The following is a 21592-nucleotide window of genomic DNA, read 5'->3' as shown; positions in this document are numbered from 1 at the left end:
CTTCGCCGCCAAAAGGCAGGTGGGGAAGGGCCATGGACAGCAAGCAACAGGGATCTCTGTGGGGGGTGCCTGGTTTGCGGCCCCCTTCCAATTGTGCGCTTGGGGCAATGCCCCCCCCTGGCACCACCCATGCTATGCCACTGGTAGTTTAAGAGGGCCCGGAGTTACTAGATGCCCCTGTTCATCTCAGGGAACTCTGGGAATTGTTGCTTTGTGAGGGGATAGGGGCCCCCTAACAACTCTCAGCACCCCGAACAAGCTACAGTTTCCCAGATTCTTTGTGGAAAGCTATGATTATTTAAAGTAGAATAATATTGTGTGGATGTGGCCATTGCATTCAACATATTTCATCTCCAATGTTAAGTGTTTTAGTTGTTTGGTTTGTTCAGGCAATTGTTCATCAATCATGAACCTTAAATCCGGATGACTGGTCCACTTGCAGAATCTCAGAGAGACATAAATATTCTGGCATTTGCGAGATCTCCATCATATAGCGGATCTGAAGTTTGCAATGGCCAAACCCAGGGTACCTCCGAGGAAAAGTTGTAAGTTATTGCAGTATTCGTTTTAAAACACTCATATCTAGATATTGTTTGAACGTATGGAGAGAGCTGTCCATCTTGGTCCAATAAATGCAGCCCCCCAGGATGTGTATCAAAATTATAGAGTTTTAATCCAAGATAAAGCTCTAAAAATGAATGTATATAAGTGGGTGACATGATTCTTGGGAGACAATTGACTACATTATGACAGGGATGGGCAACCAAAGCTAGGAAGGGCTGTGGCCTTGTAGGAAAAGCCAGTCAGGAGCCACAACCAATGGTAGGTGAAACCAGAACATAAAAGTGGGAGGAGTCTGAGCACTACAAGAATACTACTTCCCCCCCCCTCTCTGTGACACCCCAGCCCTTCTTGACCTCTCTCATACACACATGAACCAGAAGCGTATGTAATTATCAGAGTAGGTGACCCAGGGAGCAAGAGTGGGTGACCAGAAGCGTGCAAAGAGCCAGATGATACTGAGGGCTACATTGTCCTGATGGAAGCATTGACCTCAGCAGAGTCCAGGGTACCTTGGACAACTTCACACAGGTCTTAGGCCGAATACTACTGTTCATAAGAGCAGAGCTCAGATGTTGCTTCAGCACCTGTTACTTTTGGACTGCGCTTTATACAGGAGCCAAGGCCCTGTCTCAGTAGGTGGTTCCCCCTTCACTGAGAGGGGCCTATTCATTTAACGGGGGGGGGCAGTGTCTTCCAATAGACATTTATAGAGTGGTATAGACTCCAATTGCACTGGAGCTTCTGAGATGCAGTCCTCAATGTGATGTCTTTGAGACGGGGTGCTGGTTCCATGACTCCTTTGAGTATGTTAGATGCTTTTGGGGCTGGCCCTGAGGACAATCCTTCCCCCCACTCTGAATCCTGGTTTCTGGTCTCATTCTTTGAAGAAGGGGGAGTCAAGCCCAACATACATTAAGTTAGGGGTGCATATGTGGTCTACATGAGGGCAAGTCATTTGTGTATGTATGTATATGTGTATACACACAGACACACACACACACAGACACACACACACACAGTACACACACACACACAGTACACACACACACACACACACACACACACACACACACACACACACATAATAATCCCCGTCAGTAAAAAAAAATCCAGCATGCCAGGAGCAAAGTTTTTATCCTGCCCATTTCCCTGCTGTGTTTAATATATAGGGAAGTTTTCCTACATAATGCTATCTTGCAAAAATGATATTCCCCACAGCTAAGGCAAAAGTCATATAATCCAGCCTACTCTGATTTGCCTCCTTGTGTATGTAGACTGAGTTTAAGATGGCACTAGTCTGAGGGATGAGTTGTGCTTTTCCGTACAGTGGTACCTCTGGTTAAGAACTTAATTCATTCAGGAGGTCCGTTCTTAACCTGAAACTGATCTTAACCTGAGGTACCACTTTAGCTAATGGGGCCTCCCGCTGCTGCCACACTGCCGTGGCGCGATTTCTGTTCTCATCCTGAAGTAAAGTTCTTAACCTGAGGGACGCAGGTGGCACTGTGGGTTAAACCACAGAGCCTAGGGCTTGCCGATCAGAAGGTCGGCGGTTCGAATCCCCGCGACGGGGTGAGCTCCCGTTGCTCGGTCCCTGCTCTTGCCAACCTAGCAGTTCGAAAGCACGTCAAAGTGCAAGTAGATAAATAGGTACCGCTACAGCGGGAAGGTAAACGGCATTTCCGTGCGTTGCTCTGCTTCACCAGAAGCGGCTTTGTCATGCTGGCCACATGACCTAGAAGCTGTACCTTGGCCAATAACGCAAGATGAGGGCCGCAACCCCAGAGTCGGTCACGACTGGACCTAATGGTCAGGGGTCCCTTTACCTTTACTATTTCCAGGTTAGCGGAGTCTGTAACCTGAAGCGTTTGTAACCCGAAGCATTTGTAACCTGAGGTATCACTGTACTGTTATTGAGACCTGGGACATTATTTTTCAACTCCTGCTGGGACACTACTGCTTGTTGAGGTCAGAAGTCCAAGGTCACAGAAAGTAATGGTGGCTAGTGTCCCCTGGGACTGGTGGGGCAGGGGTAGGAGGCAGGCGTACCAACATTTCTTTATTCTTTCTTTGGTGATCACTTGTAGCCAAGTAAGATTGTCTTCCATTAACATGGAGCCAACTAATTCTGGTTTTGCTCCCATTCTCCTCCCCACTGCATTCTACAAGGGCAACACTGAGATTAAGTAGGAGGAAGCTGGCAGGTTGTTCTACCCCCTGGGATGGGCTGAAAGTTAGAAGGCTGGCTGAGGCCTGACTAAGGCTGGTGTGGGGAGCTCCCCATTCACTCCAGTGGAGCGGCCTCCATGGACAAAGAGAGTCTACTTTGCAGCTCCTCCTTATGCCAGCACCATCACTCCTGGGAACCAAAGGGACTCTCTGAAGGGACTCCAAAAGAGATTTGAGTTTACTCTGCTTTGTACTGAACAGGTATGGTGGTGTTCGGTGCATTGCAGCTGCTGCTGCTTTCCAAGGAAGCTGCCCTGTTCTGTCCTCCCCGGTGTCAGTACTGCTCTATATCTGCAGCAAAATGTGAGCACGTCTCAGCACTCTCAGAAGGTGAGTCTGCCCCACTCAAACCCATGCTTCCACTTCCTCCTTCCCTCAATTCCTGTAACTGTCTCAGTGGATAAGTCGGGGATGGGGAAATTTTTTTTAGCATGTGGGACATGTTTCCTTCTGGGCAGCCTTCTGTCAGTGGTGAGCACAGCCAGATGCAAAAGTGGGCAGAGCAATGCATTTAACTTTTACCTTTGTACAGTAGGCAAGTTTCTACACACACTCATGTGCCTCTCCAAAGCCTCCATCCAGGCAAGCAAGAAGCATTATCAGAGTTCAAGGATGTTCCAGCCATTCAAGGAAGGTGTGAAGAAAGGCCAGTGTCGGGTGTGGCCTGGGAAGAAGAGAGAATGTGTCCTGGGGAGAGTTCCAAAGGACAAGTAGAGAGGCCTGGAGGACTACATTTGCCCTCTAGGCCTGAGGCTCCCCACCTGTGGGCTAAGCCGTTCTGCAAGGCACCAACTATCCTTATCTAGTGCCTGGGGCTGCTATGCACTTGGATTTTCCTGGACATTACTAGAATTTCAAAGGCAGAATTGACGTCTGGGGGGAATTTCCTAAATGTGGTGCTTTGTCCTGGATCTTAGGCAAGTCAATTGAAAAAAAATGCATTTGTTGGTGATTTTATAAAAAAGAAAAGAAAAGAAGTCAACAACTTTCAGGGTGTCCTGATTTTTACTTTTTGAAATACGGCAACAGTGGTGCCTAAGCATGGGCATATTAGTCTATTTGGGGGCTGTGTCAATTCCATTTGTGTCTACTCGTAAGTCTGCTCTGACCAATTTCTGTATTAAACTACATTTAAAATAAACATTTTCTCTCAAGATGCACATTTTAAGAGTATTTTGCTACAATACATTTTATTAGTGGTGGTTGGACTTCAAAAACTATTACCATGAGATCCAGTGTGGTGCAATGGCTGGAGTATTGGATTAGGAATAGGGAAGCCTAGATTCAAGTTGCCATTCAGCCATTGTGATCCTTGGTGACTATGTGCCAGCCACACACATCGTAACACACATCACAGGGTTGTTATGAGGATAAAATGGGTGAGGGAGGAACTAATGATATAGACATAGATATCTCAGGGTTCAGGAACCTGGGGTACTCTAACTCCCATCAGCCCAAGCCAGCATGGCCAATGATCAAGGGTGATGGGATATGTAGTTTGGCCAGATTTGGAGAGCCACAGGTTGCCTACCTCTGATGTAGATAATCCTGAGAGAAAGAGCAGAATGCAAATGTAATAAATAAAACAAAACAAAAGAGAAGCACATTTGCCTTTTCTGCTTGATGTATGCAAACTGCAGAATCCTGCTTCCCTCAGTGCAGAATGTGAGTTTACCATATTTTGTGTATTTCCAGTAAGAAGTCGTAAGTCCGAATGTTGCTTTGCCTTGTAGATTTCTGTCTAAGTGTCTCCCCACCCTCTCCCACCCTTTCCCCTGTATTCAGTCTTAGTAGGTTTGTCAAGTTACACAGAGAAGATACATCTACGTCATGGGAGCCTTAGTGAGATTCCTCCGCTGTCCTTCACAAAATTCTCCAACCTCCAGTTCCTGTCAATCACTGGATTCCGAGTTTCATCCCTGACCAACCACACCTTTTCCACAATTCATGCCAACCACCTGAGGGTATTGAATCTCAGCAATAACCACCTCCTTAGTTGCATGATTCAGCCAATGGCTTTCTCAGGTCTTCTGCTCCTTGATGAATTGATTCTGACCAACAATAGTTTGGACATATTGAGAAGGTCATGGTTCTCAGAGATGCCAATACTCAGCAAACTCTTCCTTGGGGCCAACAGAATTGCATACCTTCCTCCAAGAACATTTGAAAGCCTGGCCAAGCTGGATGAACTGGTTGTGTCTTCTAATTTGATCCAGTATCTTCCAATGGACACTTTCTATGGATTGCCTTTGTTGACCAAACTGGACTTATCAAGCAACAAAATCATGTTCATCAACCATGAGGTTTTTCAGCCTTTGCAAACACTCAGACATCTTCTACTGTTCCAAAACAGGTTGACTGTCTTGCCCATCCTTCCAGGTTCTATAAACTTCTTATTTCTTCACAAAAACCCATGGGAGTGCAATTGCCAACTGGCAAGATCTATGGAGCCACTGATGGCCAAAATCCAGTATCTCGATGATATTGTTTGTGATAGACCCCCCAACTTTGCAGGACACCAAGTGACGAGCATCAGGCTTGGAGATTGTGCCTCTCTGTCTCCTGCTCCATCCCCAACCACACCCCTCCCGCCATCAACTCTACGGAACCTCAGCTTTTTTTATGGCTTTCTAGGTAAATGTTATTTAAGCACATGTTTGGAAGCTGGACCTTTTGATAAATCAAAACACTGTCAATTGATTAACTTAGTCACCTAAATGCTGCAATCCCACCAATAACAGTAGCAGAATCACCATTCCTGTAACCATCATTTTCTGACTAAACTATTTTTTACAAAGTTTGCTAAACAGTGTTGGATAGCTTTTTCTTTAAATGTAGTTGAACTGTGCAAAGGACACAATGCAGAAGAACATAAGCAAGGCCAATGCACACCCCGCCTTACAGTTATTTACAGCTTAAGATTTCAAAATGTAGTCGCATTCCAAACATTGCCTGCATCCAACTTCAAAACAAATAGGCACCTTTTGTGTAATTGGAAGGAGGACAAGTCCATCACCCCACCCCACCCCACTGGGACATTTTCCCTTCTGCTTTGATGCTCTTGCATCAGATAGGAACATAAGAAACTGCCTTAATGCCAACTCAGGCTGTTGGTCCATTTAGGGCAGTATTGTCAACACAGACTAGTAGTGGTTCTCCAGGCTTTCAGGCAGGGAGTCTCTCCCAGCCCTACCTGGAGAAGCCAGGGATTGAACCTGGGACCATCTGCATGCAAAGCAGATGCTCTGCTACTGAGCTACAGACCACTCCCAAGATCTTTTTTTACAGAGGAATAGCTGGGATTTCATACTTTGCACAATGTCAAAGTCCTTGTGCTTTGTTTATTTCCTGATGGGTGGGAGGGCACCCTGTGAGCTGGATGAAATCTGCTTGCAGGCTGTATGAAGCCACAGGCCAGGTCTTCCCAACTTCGGATCCAGACAATACTGAGCTTGATGGAAAGATAGCCTGACATTGGCATGCATTGGGAAGTTCCCTTCCCAATGCATGCCACAGTAAGCTTCTTGGAGGAAGCCTGGGATGCAAATAGAACAAAGCAGACAAAATAAATTGCAGATCATGAAGCTGACCATTCATCTCTACCATGCTTTATCTCCATGGGTGCAGGAGGACTCCTCGTTGGTTTGATTCCAGGCCTGGTCATCTGTTGCTGCATTCCCAGATATTGTAACTGCACCCCCTATGCAAAGCAGACTGAAGACAAACCACCCTCCAAAAAGAAACCGACCAAATCATCCTCGAGCAAACAGAGGACCTCAGATGTGGACCCACTGAAACCTTTCAGTTTTCCCATCATGGAGAATGCTGCAAGCCATTCTGAAGGGGGCCACATTGCTAGATTGCCCTTCTGTGGCTGCTTCTGTGGAACCTGTAGAGCACAAGATTTGGGACAGGCCAAATCTGTACCCAAGAGGCCAGTGGTTGCCTTTTTATCGACGGATCCTGTGGGTAAAACCGTTGTAACTCTCCATGAGAAAGGAGACAGCCTACCTTGCTGTCTGGCACACAGGAAATGTATCAACAGGGTGAATGACGCCTCTAGATGCACCAGGGCCCATAGCAGTCAGGAGCAATCATTTGCAAAGAGGGGTACAGAATCCTGCTGCCCATCCATCCAGCATGCAACTTTACATCAGATGGAGTGGAAGGAACATGGTGAGTGACCAACACAGAACAGAGAAACCATTTACGACTTGTAAGCATTGGATTATACTATTGATTCCTCCACACCATACATTTTAAAGCGCATGGTTTCTCCTAAAGAATCCAGGGAACTGTAGTTTATCCCTCACAGGGCTATATTTCCCAACAGTTCCTAGGATTCTTTTTTTTTGTGGTGTGTGGGGGAAGTCATGTGTTTTAAATATATGGTGTGGAAATGACTTGTATCTTTACCAGCAGATTTTCCTGGATGAAACAAGCTGAATAAATAAATCAGGTTCATGTAGTTCAGGGTTTGGTGACTGTGTCTGTCAAGGTTACTTTATGTTGGGGGCAATCAGTCAAGGGTTTGCATGCTGGTGGCGGGTGTGGTCGAAGCCATTGATGGGCAGAGCAAGAGCCAAAAATCTGTGGAACCTCCCTCTGTCCAGCTTTCCCTCTTCTCTTTCTCTCTGCTACTCCCTTCTCTCCCTCTTCTTCACTGTCATGGAGAGAGAAATGGACAGAGAGACAGACAGACCAGGGTTAGATAGAAATGCGGCTGAGGGCCTCTGGTTAACGGAGCACTCCAAACAAATTTCTCAAGTTAATTTTTATTGTGCATTCCATGTGTCACCTGTATTTGTAATGTAGGATTTGCGTTTTCTCTCTCTGGCTTTTCATGTTTTCAGAGTTGAGGGAAGGAGCTGATCACCAGTTGGATGGACAGATATCACACCCAGAGACTCAGCTTGGTGGAGTTCAGGACTCCGAAGCGTTGGTCCATATAGATTTTCCAGATGGAAGTGCTCTAAAGTTGGAGAGAGACTGTTCAATGTTTTACAAGACCCCTTCCAAGAGAAAAGAGTTGGCTCAGAGTGGATTGAACTTCTCTACTACCCATAGTTGGCTGGCAACAAAGAAGAAGAACATGTCAATGTCTGGAAGTCCTAGTCATCAATACCAGGGTGGCTGCACATCTCGTAGATGCAGAAAAGTCTCTGAGGAGAAACTGTATGGAGAACGCTTCAAAGAGGGAAGCCATCCTAAGCACCCAACCACAAACAAACAGTCATCCTGGAAGACTGATGTTTATTCCAAAGGCTATTCCTCCTTGCCAAGCAAGGGCAGAAGAAAACAGCAGAGGAAGCGACCAGGTGATCTACACAGCCCTCCATACTGTGGCATGACTTCCACTTCTTGCCTTTCCATTGTGCCCAGCCAGTCAGAGGATTACAGCCTTGCACAATATCCAGAGGAAGGAGGGAGCAACTCCCAATGCTTGGATACTACACAGGCCAGAAGAGTTCTTGAACATAGAAAAGCTGGGATCCAGCAACAAGGCTCAGACATTTCCTTGTCAAGGAATGCACCCACCACCACAAAAATATGGAAACATAGAAGTGACAGAGAGGAGTCCAACCAGAACTGGAGAGCTCAGAAGTGGCACACTCAACAGAGCACCACCCCTAGGATCTCCAGAAGGCTAGATAAAGCTACCCAATGGTCTTCCACTGACAAAGTCCGCCTGAAAGGTAACATTGAGCATGCATTATCCTTTTTCAAGTGGGACAGTTTAGCAGCAGCATGGAGAAAAACAGGGAGTATATGTCCATGGACCACAACAGCAGCCCTGGCTCATCCTCCTCTGATAATGTTTGGTTAAAATGAGGTGCATGATGTGGCATCATTATGCAATATGCAATGTCACTACAACATGTATTCCCCCCCCCTACCAGACATATGACTAGAAAAGGAAGAGATAAGGGGTTATGGAGGTGTTTTCAGGAGCCACAACACATTCTCCATATTGAGATGCATGTGAATACAGTGGTACCTCGGTTTAAGTACACAATTGGTTCCGGAAGTCTGTACTTAACCTGAAGTGAACTTTCCCATTGAAAGTAATGGAAAGTGGATTAATCCATTCCAGACGGTCCGCGGAGTACTTAAACTGAAGTGTACTTAACCTGAAGCAAACTTTCCTATTGAAAGTAATGGAAAGCGGAGTAATCCGTTCCAGAGGGGTCTGCGGAGTACTTAAATTGAAAGTACTCAAACCGAAGCGTACTTAAACTGAGGTATGACTGTATTTATTTGATTAATTCTTTGATTATGGTTGGATGGCTGGATAGACAAATTCATGGAGAATAATGCTTTCAGTGGCTACTAGCCACAACGGCTATGCTCTGCCTCCGCATCTGGAGGCAACAATGCATCTGAATACCAGTTGCTGGAAACCACAGAGGGTGTGTGTGTTTTTGTGTTCAGGTCCTGCTTCTGGGTTTCCCACAGGCATCTGGTTGGCCACCGAGGGAACAAGATGCTGGACCCAGATGGGCCATTGGCCTGTTCCAGCAGGCTCTTATGGCAGGCATCCCCAAACTGCGGCCCTCCAGATGATCCCATGATCCCTAGCTAACAGGACCAGTGGTCGGGGAAGATGGGAATTGTAGTCCAAAACATCTGGAGGGCCGAAGTTTGGGGATGCCTGTCTTATGGTGTTCTTACATTCATGTCCATCATCAGCCTCTACTTCCTAAATACAGTACATTAGAAGGGGAACTGAGATTATGAGCCCCATTCCCACCCCACCATTGGCCTTGTACTCAAGACCAACGGCCATTTGGCTCTTGCTCTCCAAAAAGAAGAGGAGTTTAGGGTTTAATTTCCTAATTAAATGTGATTGAGAGGCAGGAGCAGGAGATTGTGTGCATCTCCTTATCAGTTGGAAAACCTGGAACATCATAAACAAATGAAAGAAACATACAATCCCTAATTTTATGTTTCATCCTGCAGAACATGAAGCAACCCTTGGTCTGCATCACAATGCTGAGAGGTCGATGTTGGAAGACGTCTGGCAACCAATCCCTTTGTCAGCCCATTACCCTTCCTGTGGAATTCCTCATCATGGGCAGAGTGAAGGTGATTTAGAGACACCTCCTCTGGCCAGCACAACAGCACTTGCCACTCTCTTCCCGCCAACTAAGAACACCATGCAATTGATTCTAAAAGGTCAGGATAGGAGCCTGGGGGTTGTGGGGACATTAGACACTAAGATGGTGGTTGACAGCAGAGTGGACATGTACCCTCCAAGGGGTGTGAGCCTCAGAAGCTTGAGTGAAGAAATTCTGGATGCAGAAGCGCCTTTAGAGTCTTTTGCCATTGGCACTGCCAATCCACATTTTGCAGAAGGTAAAGAGGATGGTGTTGGTTCATCTTCCAAAGCAACGGATCTGAATTCCTGCTATGACACTCCTATCGGCCTCCTCGTCAAGACAGATGAGAATCTGTGGCTGCTGGAGCTTCCTACGTCTGATAAGAGCTGCAGCAACATGATTTTTTCAAGCGTTCAAGGGGGTGGATATGAAGAGGCTGCAACTGTCACATCAAGCTGCCCTTTGGTTCAGAAAATGTGCCAGATCAGTTTCCCCCTTCTGGCTGAAGAGGAAAACACAAGCTTGCCAGGTGAGCATAAGGAGGCCGACTCAGCTGATATGAGGGAGGACTGTGTGGTTGCCTATGAAAGCCCTTCAGGAAATGTTGGGGAGCAAGAAGGAAGCTCAAAGGCTGAACTTGATGCCAAATCTAATAAGTAGCTCAGTGGGTTCCCCCACCCACTCATTTGCTACCAAAGTAAAACTTTGTCAAAGGTGATGAGTCTGTGATCTTCCCTCAATGGAAGTTGGTTCCATTTTTCAAAAAGGAATGGATGAATATGTCAATTTCACTGTGCTCAGTTTCTCATTCCCCCAACTCTCGGTATTTTAAGTTCACATTTATGACATTGCAATTTAGAGTTCAAAACATCACCCTAAAATTTGAACATTTTTATTTTATTTTATTGCCATCGTTTTTTTTGTCCAAATAAAATAATAAATACCATCTCTACAGTCTGAAAAAGTTCTTCAAGATCAAAGTTTTCTGTTTGTGATATAGGGGTATAAATTGATAAACTCTCCTTATATAAATAATCACCCTCCCATATATTTGGAAAAATTACAGATAACTTGCAACTTAGGCACATTTAGCTTTATACACTTGGCAATTAAAAAAATAAAATAAAATAAGGGGGTGGAAAGGGGGCAGGTGTAGATGGGGGGGGGGGATGTTGGCAATCCCATCTGCCATTGAACCCAATGTTTTTCTACTATATGCAATTTTGGCTTTAGGCACAATCCCCGGAGCATAACCCCAGCATAAGTTGAGAGTCACCTGTATATAATTTCATAAACAGAACAAATTTGCTCATATCATTAAAATGATACCCAAGTAAGCCAAGAATACATTTCCTTGACAGAACATTTTGTAGATAAATATTCTTCCTTTTTATGAATGTCCGCTGGCAGGACAGTTACAAAAATAAAATATTTATTTTACATATGTCTTCAGATTGAAAGTAATAGAAAAATTAAACATTTGAATTCAGTAGTCCATCAGCCATTGCTAAATACATTGTTTTTCTTTGTATGTCTCATTAGATGTAAATTTACACTATACTGTAGAAGTAATCTATGAAAAATGTTTAAGGTGAGATGTGTTAAGCAAGTACTGTTTCATATAAAGATTGATAGGGGAAAAAAAATGAAACCACCATAATGCCATCACTCTAATTTTAGATGCTGCTTCATCAAATGGGGGAGGGAAGAGGGGCAATGAATTTCTCTTCTGTTAAGTCATGTTGGTCCTTTAGAATGAGAAACAAACAAAATCAGGGATGGAAAACAGGGAGGGATGGGCAAATCTATTAATTTTGGTTTCTCTCATTTTTCAATCTTAAGTTCAGTTCTCTACATTTTTGCCTCAATTTGTGCATTATTATTATTATTATTATTATTATTATTATTATTATTATTTTAAGTCCTCATGAAAATTCATCAACATTATCCTGTGAATTTCTCCAAATACATTGCACTTAATTCCCTCTAACATAATGCATTTTCCCTTTTTTTATTAACATAAGTATTTTTAATGCACATTCTATCCTATCAGCAAGATATACTGTATGGCTTGCTTGGCCGTAGGAAGTGCATTGCAAAATCCAGAGGTGTGCAATTGCTGAAGGATTGCTCCAGTTTGATTCATATATTGTTTCAGGAGTACTAATTAGGCAGGTAAAGGTAAAGGGACCCCTGACTGTTAGGTCCAGTCGCAGACGACTCTGGGGTTGTGGCGCTCATCTCACTTTACTGGTTGAGGGAGCTGGCATTTTCCGCAGACAGTTTTTCTGGGTCATGTGGCCAGCATGAATAAGCTGCTTCTGGCGAAACCAAAGCAGCGCACATCAGTGCCATTTTCCTTCCCGCCAGGCGGGACCTATTTATCTACTTGCACTTTGACGTGCTTTCGAACTGCTAGGTTGGCAGGAGCTGGGGCTGAGCAACGGGAGCTCACCCCGTCATAGGGATTTGAACCGCCGACTTTCTTATTGGCAAACCCTAGGCTCAGTGGTTTAGACCACAGCGCCACCCGCCTTTTCTAATTAGGTAGGCTCCCCTTTAAATGTGTACTGAACTAAATTTCTCCCCCCACAACCCCAGTAGCCGCTGGATCTGGTCCCCCAAAGGAACTTTCTCTGGCCCTACTTTCTCTGGCCCTACATCAGATTTTAGTCATGGTGTGACAGAGTACTGTCTCTCTAGTTTCACTCATGAGGAAAAGAAAACACTACCAAGTTAGAACCAAATGGAATATTCCACTGTTGCAACATTACATCTCTCCTTTGGCTTTTTGTAGACTCTGATGACATTGAGGAACGTACACTGAAAAATAGGGGATGGAAAATCTGTAGTGCCCCAGATGTTGTTGCATGCCATCAGCTTCAGCCACCATGGCCAGTATTCAGGAACTATGGGTGTTGTAGTCCCAACAACATTAACAAATGCTGGTTTGTTTATTTACCATTATAGTTTTGGCAATGGTGGCAATTTCGCTCTAAGGTGCTGCTGGGCATCATCTATAACTTCCAATATTGACTCGCTCAGGGTTCTCATTTTCCCCAGTGTCCACATTTCTGCAGTAATTTGTGAACTTTTAATCCTCATGAAAATCCTTCCATATTTTAGTGTGAATTTATCCTATATAAAAAAATCTAATGCAGTTTTAACATTTTTTGCAAGCCATTTCTCTGAATGTAGCACAGTTTTGTATGGTATTTTCACCAACAGATTCATTTTAAGGCACACTTTTACCTAATATGTGCATTTTTGTAAATTTTTACCTAGAAATATGCATTGCAAAATTTAGAGCCGTATGAATTTTGAAGGGCCAGTTGTGTTTCCTTTCTCATATTGTTTTAGGAGTTGCTGATTTGCTAGGTTTTCCTCCCATCTGTACCCTCAGGTAGAGAAGTTGAAATGATGGTTGAGTTTTGGTTTACTTGTTCAGAAAAGACAAAGTAAATTCGCTTTGAACTGCAAACTGAACCAAACTTGACCTCCCCAACCTTACCCACAAATCAACAGAATGAGTGCAGAAAGCATGAACCTTACTCTGATTTGCCTTTAGATGTCATCCTGCAGCAAAACCTCACTGGCTATGTGGTGTTGTCATGAAGCCAGTTTAGGAATTGAATGGACTTTATCTCCTGGTCATCCACTGGACTTTGATTTCTCTTGATATGTTCTGTTTGCATGATGTGTTGGTCTATGGAATTACACTTTGTGAGATATTATATGTTGAATTGTGTTTGAAATAGAAGTTACATAGTCAAAAACCGTCTGTTACGTTGTGGTGTTGTTAACAGGATTGTATTTACGTAACCTAAGGTTTAGTAGTGTTTTGCTTGAAGCCAAACCAGAGCAAAGTCACTGTTTCCTGACCCCTCACTGGTGACTTGTTGGTAATTATTATTTTTTAAACAACCACCCACCACTCAGCAGCATTATATATGGGAGAACTATCCCACCACCACCACTCAGGCCATGAAGAGGTAGAGGCAGTGGAGGAGATGAACAGCAGATAATCATTCTTAGAACCTTACACACACACACACACACACACACACACACACACACACACACACACGCACACACACACACACACACACCACTCCAAGCACCACTTTTGAGTCTAGCAGGTTTACTAGCAGACTTCCATCTCCTCTCAGACAAATGCCTCTAAATTACATCACGGCTGGTCACCAATTCATCAGTTTCAAGAAAATGTGGACCTCCATACACTGTCAAGACTCCAACTCCCAACATCATAGGCTGCTACCCATGCTGTCTGGAGCTGATGGAAGCCAAAAAGCATCTGAAGGCCCACAGGCTCCCCATTCCTGGTTTATAGGATGGGAATAGACACAATGGAGAGGTGCATTCCTAACTCAAGGAAGATAACTCAATAACATACTTAGCCAAGGCTCCCTGCAGCTTGACAGCGCTTATCCAACAATGAAGTTGTTGTCCCTCTGTAAACAATTCTACCCAAATGAACGTCTTGAGTCTTCAGCAAATGGTTACAGCCAATTCTCATGACAGTTATGACCACTCTAATCTGATTCCTTGTGTTTACCAGATTTCCTCTTATAGGACATGGCAACACATGTCTAGAGGATAAGATAACTAGCAAATCATAAGTAACCACCACTGGGATGCTTCATTGTTTTCAGTTTTGAAGCTCTTCTGCTTTGTACAGAATGTGGCCGTGCTTCTGGACTAAATGGGTGGTTGAAGCACCTGGTGCAACAATCACCTGTGGAAACCCTCCAGTCTATGAGAATGAAGATAGTTTTGGTACATTTTTAAAAACTCATCCCACCTTCCCTCTCCCCAAAAAACATTTTAAAAAGAAATGATCAAAACTGAGACTTGTACGAATCATCCATGTCTTCGATTGGACCATGTTTCCTTTAATTCTGAAACACTCAGGACCTTCCATTGGAAGCATTTTTTGGGGAGACACAAAGCCAGGTTGGGGAGGGGGGGAGGGAATGTGACTTTTTCTCAGTGCCCTGTGGGTCACTTGGTGAGCTGAAGTCAGGATCCCCAACCAAGCGGTTGTCTTTGTCTTTTCGATGAGGAGCTCATCTTCAGTCCCTGCAGAAAACTGTCCATCCCCTTCAGCAAAGTTCATACATTAAGTTCTGTTATAGTTCCATGCATGGACAAGAGGGGGAGGCAATAGTGTCCGTGCAAAAGGAGGGAGGTTCTTACAGCTGCGTCTCATCTCTCGTTTCGGGGCTACAAGGGTCCAGCTTGTTACTGCAGCTGCTCTTTCGACTGTGGGTCTCATTTTCGACATGAGCTAAGGGATCGGGTCGTATTAAATACCTAGGGAGAAATTATTATGCATTGCTGTTATGTTATTCTATTTCTTGTGCCCCAGTCCTTCCTCTCATGAGAACCCAGGGTGGGTAACAATAACAACACACCATGAAAGCAAAATCAAAACCACAACTACATTGGGTTGTATTTAACACAGTGCTATGTAGTGTTTTGCGTGAGCAGAACAACTCTCCTCTCCCCTTTGCACCCCCTAAATTTGGCGATAGGTTGTATGTGAGGAAAGGAGGGGAGAAGAGTCCTGTTGGGCAAGTGGAGTTCATTTTCTAGCTGAATACCACCCAAAATATTGTAAATGAAGCAGTAAGATGGATAGCAACAAATTATCCAGCTAAAGGCCTGGAAGAATAAATAAGCCTTACCATGTTGCCAGAATAATCTCAACAGGGTTGGAGTTTCAGAACTGGGGTGCCACCACTGAGAAGACCCTGCTTCTTCCAGTGGTCCACCCCAGCCGTTTTACCCACATAGAACTCATGGAGCCAGATATGAAAGGTGTTCCATCTATTCAACTTACACCATCAATGGTTTCAGTCAACCACATCAAATGTACTTACACAATGTCGTTGAGTTCCAGGCGTGTGTCTGGAGGAGGGTTGATGAGAACATAGGACAGTGTGTTCTGATGGTCATTCATTTCGTCTGCAAGAAATACGGGGAGGACTGGTAAAACAGCAAATCCTTTAGTAAAAAATGGCAAACCTTTGAGCCCTTTGGTGTGTTTAAATCACAACTACAAGAAGAAAAAAATTCTGACCTGCCCACCTGCCATAGTATTTTGAGGCATGCAGGTTTCCAGCATGCAATAGCCATTATTATCCCAGGAACAGTTCTGGGATTGACCTTAGCTCAGGTGTGGTGAACCTCAGGACCAGAGCACAAATGTAGCACTCCAAATGTAGCACTTGACCTGACCCCCATAATTCTTCCCAGACCTCACACCCCTCTTCTCATGCCACACCCCTCACTAGCCCTGCCTTGCATCCCCCTGGGGTGTTTTTCCCTGGCTGGGATGTGTCCTTTGATAATACCCCTTGCTTGCTTGGATGGAGGACAGTGGGTGTAGAAATTATCCGGCTGTATGGAAGGCAAAATCTGCATTCCTTGCTTCACTCACTTTTGTGTCTGTCCCTTCCCGCCACTGACATGCAGCCTCTGGAAAGCTTCCCAGGAAATAACGCAGCTCTTGGGCTGAAAAATGCTCCCCACCTCCTAAACTAGGCTAGAGGTGTAATGGCAGATCTCTAGCAACTTTCCTTCTCCCCTGGCCACGGGCATTGCCTTGCACCCCACCCACTTGAGTGTCATTTGCCTGGCTATATTGTGTCCTTGCCTGGTGGGAGGATTGAGATGGATGGATGAGTGTGTAGAAAGTGAACTTTATATTATTTCCTCCACCCACTTTTGCCCCTGATCCCACCCACCATGGGCATGTGGCCCTCAGAAGGCTGCTCCCCAAAGAATGCAGCCTCTGGTATTCGGAGGAGGAGGAGGAGGAGGAGGAGGAGGAGGAGGAGGAGGAGGAGGAGGAGGAGGAAAGAAAGGTTATCCACCTCTGCTCCGGTTTAAAACACCAAGCACAACCCCACTCAAACTGATGAAACATGGCTTTATGCAGCAGCATCTTCTCCCCTTGGAAGTGGGTATGCTTGGCTTTCTGCAACCTATCTGAGAAACTGGTGTTCCACAAAGAATCTGGTTGTTCCACAACAACAGAAGCATGCATGAAAAACAGAGTGATGGAAAGGAGGGGCACACGTCGGAGGGGCAGGCCATGGGAGCATGCTCAGAAATGCTTGTCAGATGTTGGTTGCTTGTCAGATGGATAAATTTGGGGCATATGAATTCCTTTCAGGCGGAGCCTGTGTGAAATGTTCACACATTGCCCCACCAACTTCAGCCAGCCCTCCCTCCAGCTGCTGGACTTCTTGGTTACATCCACCCCAGAGGGCAGCCCTGTCAGCTTCCACTTCCTTAGTCTCAACATTGTCTATGTAGAGCCTGGCAGGGAAGAGAATGGGGACAAACTAGAAGGAGTTGGCGCCACCTGCTGTTGGCCTCCTTGCCTTCTGTTGCACCAGGCCTAATGGACGGCAGCCCCCAAACGACTCTGAGCATCTCTCTGTGTGTCCCATATTCCCATCTGTTCTCTGCAGAAATTCATTGTATGAATGCCTGGAACACCTTTTGACACACACATCTGTGACGCTTTCAGAAGGCGTCGCTCTAAGAAAGGCTTCTCTATTCACTTCACTGGCAGGACCAGTTCCATTAGAACCAAGTGCAATAAGGAGGTGCATAAGGTGGGCGGCAGTGGCGACGGCGGCGGCAGGGGAATCTTTGGAATTGAAGGCTATGCTCAAGGCCAGATAGTAAATCTCTGTGGGTCTAATGGAGCTGCTGGCTTGCACTGGCTACCCCAGCTCTGGACATTCACTGGGAAATGAATGAGTGTTGTCCCATTTATAGATATGGATAGAAGGATCTCTAAATTCAGGGAAATTACTTAAATCAAGCAGAAAAGAAGAAAAGAAAAAGAAAAAGAGAAAAACCTTGATTTTAGCCCTTCATCTGGATATTTAATGCGTTCCCTGGTGACCCTGTGAAAGCACAAGTTTGTTGCGTCTAGTATGCTGTGGAAGACTTTAATTGGAGAAGGGCTACAAATGAACCCATGGGGTTGTCTAATACCCTCCCTCTCTCTCTTAGCCCCAGTCTTATATACACAAAATGAGGGATATTACTGCCTTACATTATAGAACTTTGTAAGCAAAATTGCAGTGACTTATATTTTTAATAAACACACAAAAGTGCAAACATTGTTTTATTTTTATAGCATTATAAAATGAATCTTCACTTTTAACCAATTAATATTCATTGATGTTTTAAGAATGTTTTTGTGCTTATATTATTCTCATATGTTGTATTCCACCTTTAATTAAAATAAATAAATAAAAGTACAGATGATGATAAACAAACAAATACTTTTGGGGGAATGAGGTAAGGGATTGACACTCTGAAAACTAAACTCACTGTTGGCGTATAGTATTTGCTTAGCTCTGCTCCTCTGCTCTGACTACTGAAACCTGCCCAGGCACTTTCAAGCCTCAAGAATTTGAGGACTATAACCTTAATTTGGAGCAGAGATTCTCAAGGATGCCAAATTATGTGCAACTTGTGGGACTATATCAAACATACCCTGTTTCTCATATTTTAAGACATACCCATAAAATAAGCCATAGCAGGATTTTTAAGCATTCAAGGAATATAAGACATACCCCGAAAATAAGACATAGTGATAGGTGCAGCAGCAATGCCGGCCGCGGCAGGAGGAGAAGGAAAAAAATAAGACATCCCTTGAAAATAAGCCATATTGTGTTTTTTTGAGGAAAAAATAAATATAAGACATGTCTTATAATATGAGAAACACGGTACATGCACAGTCCTATTAATATCCACGAAGACTCATTTGAGGCCAGGGATGTGGGTGCTGCAACCTTCCAGAAGTTGTTGGACAACAGCTCCCATCATCCTGGCTGGGAGTGATGGGAGCTGGAGTCCAAGTGCAACCAAGCTGGGAATCTTTATCCATAGCTATTCACATTGTACTTGAAACGGCGGGTTTGACAGGACCTTGGTTTCTTCATTTTGGTGCTCCCAGAGTGTGACCCTGAAAATGAGGAGCATTATGACAAAAGCCAGCTCGACAAGCACAGGATGATGAGATGAGAGCCAATGGGATTCTGAGAAACAATAACATGCATATGTGAACCAGCCTATACAGTGAGGAAGTCCATCCTAATGCCCAGCTCAGATTTCTCTCTCTGCAGTTTGATCCATCATTCTTCGCCTAGAACCCAGCAGAAGGTGCAATAGATTTTTTTTTATAATAATTTTTTATTAATTTTCAAACAAAACTAAACAAACTACACAACTACACAAACATACAATACAACACTGTCCCTTCGTTTTCCCTCCACCCACTGGTCCACCTCTGCCACCAGTGAAACCCGTGCGCTTTGAGAATCAAAGGGGGTCCATTGTAAGTTGGGTTTGACCTCCCCCCTCCCTCCTCCCCCCTCTTCCCCCCCCCTGCCACTGAAGGGACAGGAATGGAGGAGCTCTGAGGATTGGTTTCCCCCAGCTCTTTCATAAACATACTTAAACAAATATACACATAACAATAATAGGGGAGAATTTTAACTCCCCAATTCTTATTATCTTAACCTTATAATTGTGACTTCCTCGATAGTCTTCCTCCTGGTTTTCCCTAAACAAAATCTAAAAGCTTATGGCGGGTTTTCTATTTCAGTTTAAAATCCTTTTCTTATAATATTAACTCAATCCTCCACCTTTTCCGTGCTGCCCTCCCACAGGCCCCCTCCTGCCACAAGAGGAACCTGTAGGGCACAGCATTTCCAAGGTTCCATTATATCCCCTCCTCACCCTTCCGAGCACTCCCTGCCACTGAGTATCTCAGAGTAAGGAGAGGAGAGTAGGCAGCTTTCTGCCTAGAACCTAACTTAACTTACAAAAATTTACATTAGCTTAAATATTTTCCTAAGCCGTTCTTATTCCTCCCTCCAGAAAACCCAGCTTATTTTCTTTCATTTTTACACTCCATCTCCTCTCCCTAAGTCTTTTCCCCCAATTGGATTAGCATTTCCGTTAACAGGCCAAAATTTCGAAAACCGTCTTTCAAAAACTAAAAGTAAAACTTTTAACTAACATTTTCATCCCACGCCCATTCTTTCCCATATCCGTCTCCAGGCCCTTGTCCCCCTCTGCCCCTGTCTTTCCCATTCCTCACTGACATCACCCCACATTCCAACCCCTCCAGGATCTTCAAGTCCATTAAACCTCAAGTTCCTTTGCTTCTCATTTTCTTGCTCTGCTTGTTTTTCTTCCTTTTGAAGTCCATGCTTTGCTTCATCCCAAGCATATTTTTTATAGTCCAAGTCCTCTTTAAAATTTTCATCAAATTGTTTCTCCTGGCATCCAGTCTCAATCTCCACAGTCTCCAAATTCAAATTTTCCTCTAAGTCCTGGACTTGGACTTCAACCTCAGCTGCTGGTGAATTGGGATGTTGCCGTTCCTTGTAAATGTCCTCCCATATTTGTAGATAGTTTAGCACAGCCTCCTGGAAGGCTCGAGAGTACTTTGTTTTCATACTTTTCCTAACCGCAGACAAACAGGAGGTGGAGAACAAAGGGTGCTGGAAAATTCCTTCCTTAGACGATCGACTCCATTTTGGCTGTTCTTTTCCTTTGTCTTTTGATTCAATCACAAATCCATTCTTAGTTCCAATATTAAATAATTCTACCACGTTTTCAGTCAATTTTTACTAATCACAACAGTGCAATAAATCCACCCGGTCTTTTGACAGTTTGACAGCTTTTGACAGCTGTCAAAGCACTCTCCCCCTTGATAATGCTGTACCTCAAGGGGTGCCGGACTCGGGAGTTGAGAGGGTTCGAAAAAGTCTTTCTTTCTCTCGGGTCCACAATTCCAAATACTTTTCGTCGTTCGGCTTAAGATTTTTTAAAGCGCCTCCCAGTTTTCCATTAGGAAGAGACCGACTTCCGTTTCTTTAAAGTCTCTCCTATTTTTCCAATTAATGAATTTAGAGTCCATAATCAAAATTCCACTTACTTTATGGAAACCTTTAACTTTGTTCGGAAGAATCTGCCGCTTGCCGGGTCAGGACTCGGAGCTTCACTTCTCGGAGGTAAGATTAAGCCCAAAATGGCTCCCACGGTTCCACCCCGCCGGCTCTCGATCGCTCTACTGAGCTCTCGGGCAGCGGGGGATCCGCAAAACGGAGCAGCCGCTGGGCGTGTGAGTCACCGGGACTCTCTACCCGGTGCTTTTACGGGGAGTCCGCTCGCTCTGCGGACTTCCCCCCCCTCCGCGAAGCCAGGGACTTCGGCGCGCGAAGTCCCTGCGTCCTTCTCTCCGCCGCGACAGACCGGAAGTCAGAAGGTGCAATAGAAAGGACCACAGCATTGGGCAAGTGTCGGGAACTACAACTCCCATCAGCCTCTGCAAGCATGGCCAATAGAAGGGATGATGAGAACTACAGTTCAGTAACATCTGGAGGGCCAAAGCTTAGGGCTATGTCCTAATGCCATTATGTTCACTGTGTGATCTCTGAGTGGGTAGGATCACCCCTGTGGCATTTTCCATTTGTAAGTTCAGTTTTCTACAGTTCCGCATCAATCTGTGATTTCTTTGTAAAGTCCTCATGGAAATCCATCAACATTCCTAGTTTTTGTGCATAAGTTTGCCAAAGTTACTCATTTTTCTGCAAAGCAAATTTCCTTACTTTAATGTGTTTCTGTGTGAAATTCAC

The 21592-nt window shown here is 44.6% G+C and overlaps 2 protein-coding genes across 2 annotated transcripts in view; one reads left to right on the top strand and one right to left on the bottom strand.

Moving 5' to 3' along the window:
• Positions 1-511: 511 nt before the first annotated feature.
• LOC148686641 (uncharacterized) lies at positions 512-10566 on the top strand. The gene is made up of 6 exons (XM_088664965.1): positions 512-545; positions 2995-3123; positions 4579-5427; positions 6421-6969; positions 7647-8489; positions 9754-10566. Exons 1-6 carry the CDS (start codon positions 512-514, stop codon positions 10551-10553), a joined length of 3204 nt encoding a protein of 1067 aa, XP_088521091.1. The 3' UTR covers positions 10554-10566.
• A 4203-nt stretch (positions 10567-14769) lies between these two features.
• Positions 14770-21592, bottom strand: part of KCNT1 (potassium sodium-activated channel subfamily T member 1) — a 124375-nt gene continuing 117552 nt past the window's right edge. Inside the window, exons 30-31 of the mRNA XM_088664964.1 lie at positions 15797-15881; positions 14770-15227 (exon numbers count right to left, since the gene is read on the bottom strand). Coding sequence (XP_088521090.1) covers positions 15107-15227; positions 15797-15881 — 206 coding nt within the window. The 3' untranslated portion in view covers positions 14770-15106. The remainder of the gene's footprint in view (positions 15228-15796; positions 15882-21592) is intronic.

Source organism: Zootoca vivipara, chromosome Z2 (assembly GCF_965207765.1).
Source record: "Zootoca vivipara chromosome Z2, rZooViv2.hap1.1, whole genome shotgun sequence".
NCBI lineage: Eukaryota > Metazoa > Chordata > Lepidosauria > Squamata > Lacertidae > Zootoca > Zootoca vivipara.
The sequence above is the reverse complement of the archived record's forward strand: the minus strand, read 5'-3'. Positions and strand labels throughout refer to the sequence as shown.

Coding starts and splice junctions, on each gene's coding strand:
- LOC148686641 (XM_088664965.1), top strand. CDS start 512: ATGGCCAAACCCAGGGTACCTCCGAGGAAAAGTT. Junction 6,970..7,646: donor GATGGAGTGGAAGGAACATG/GTGAGTGACCAA, acceptor TCATGTTTTCAG/AGTTGAGGGAAGGAGCTGAT. Junction 8,490..9,753: donor TGACAAAGTCCGCCTGAAAG/GTAACATTGAGC, acceptor TTCATCCTGCAG/AACATGAAGCAACCCTTGGT.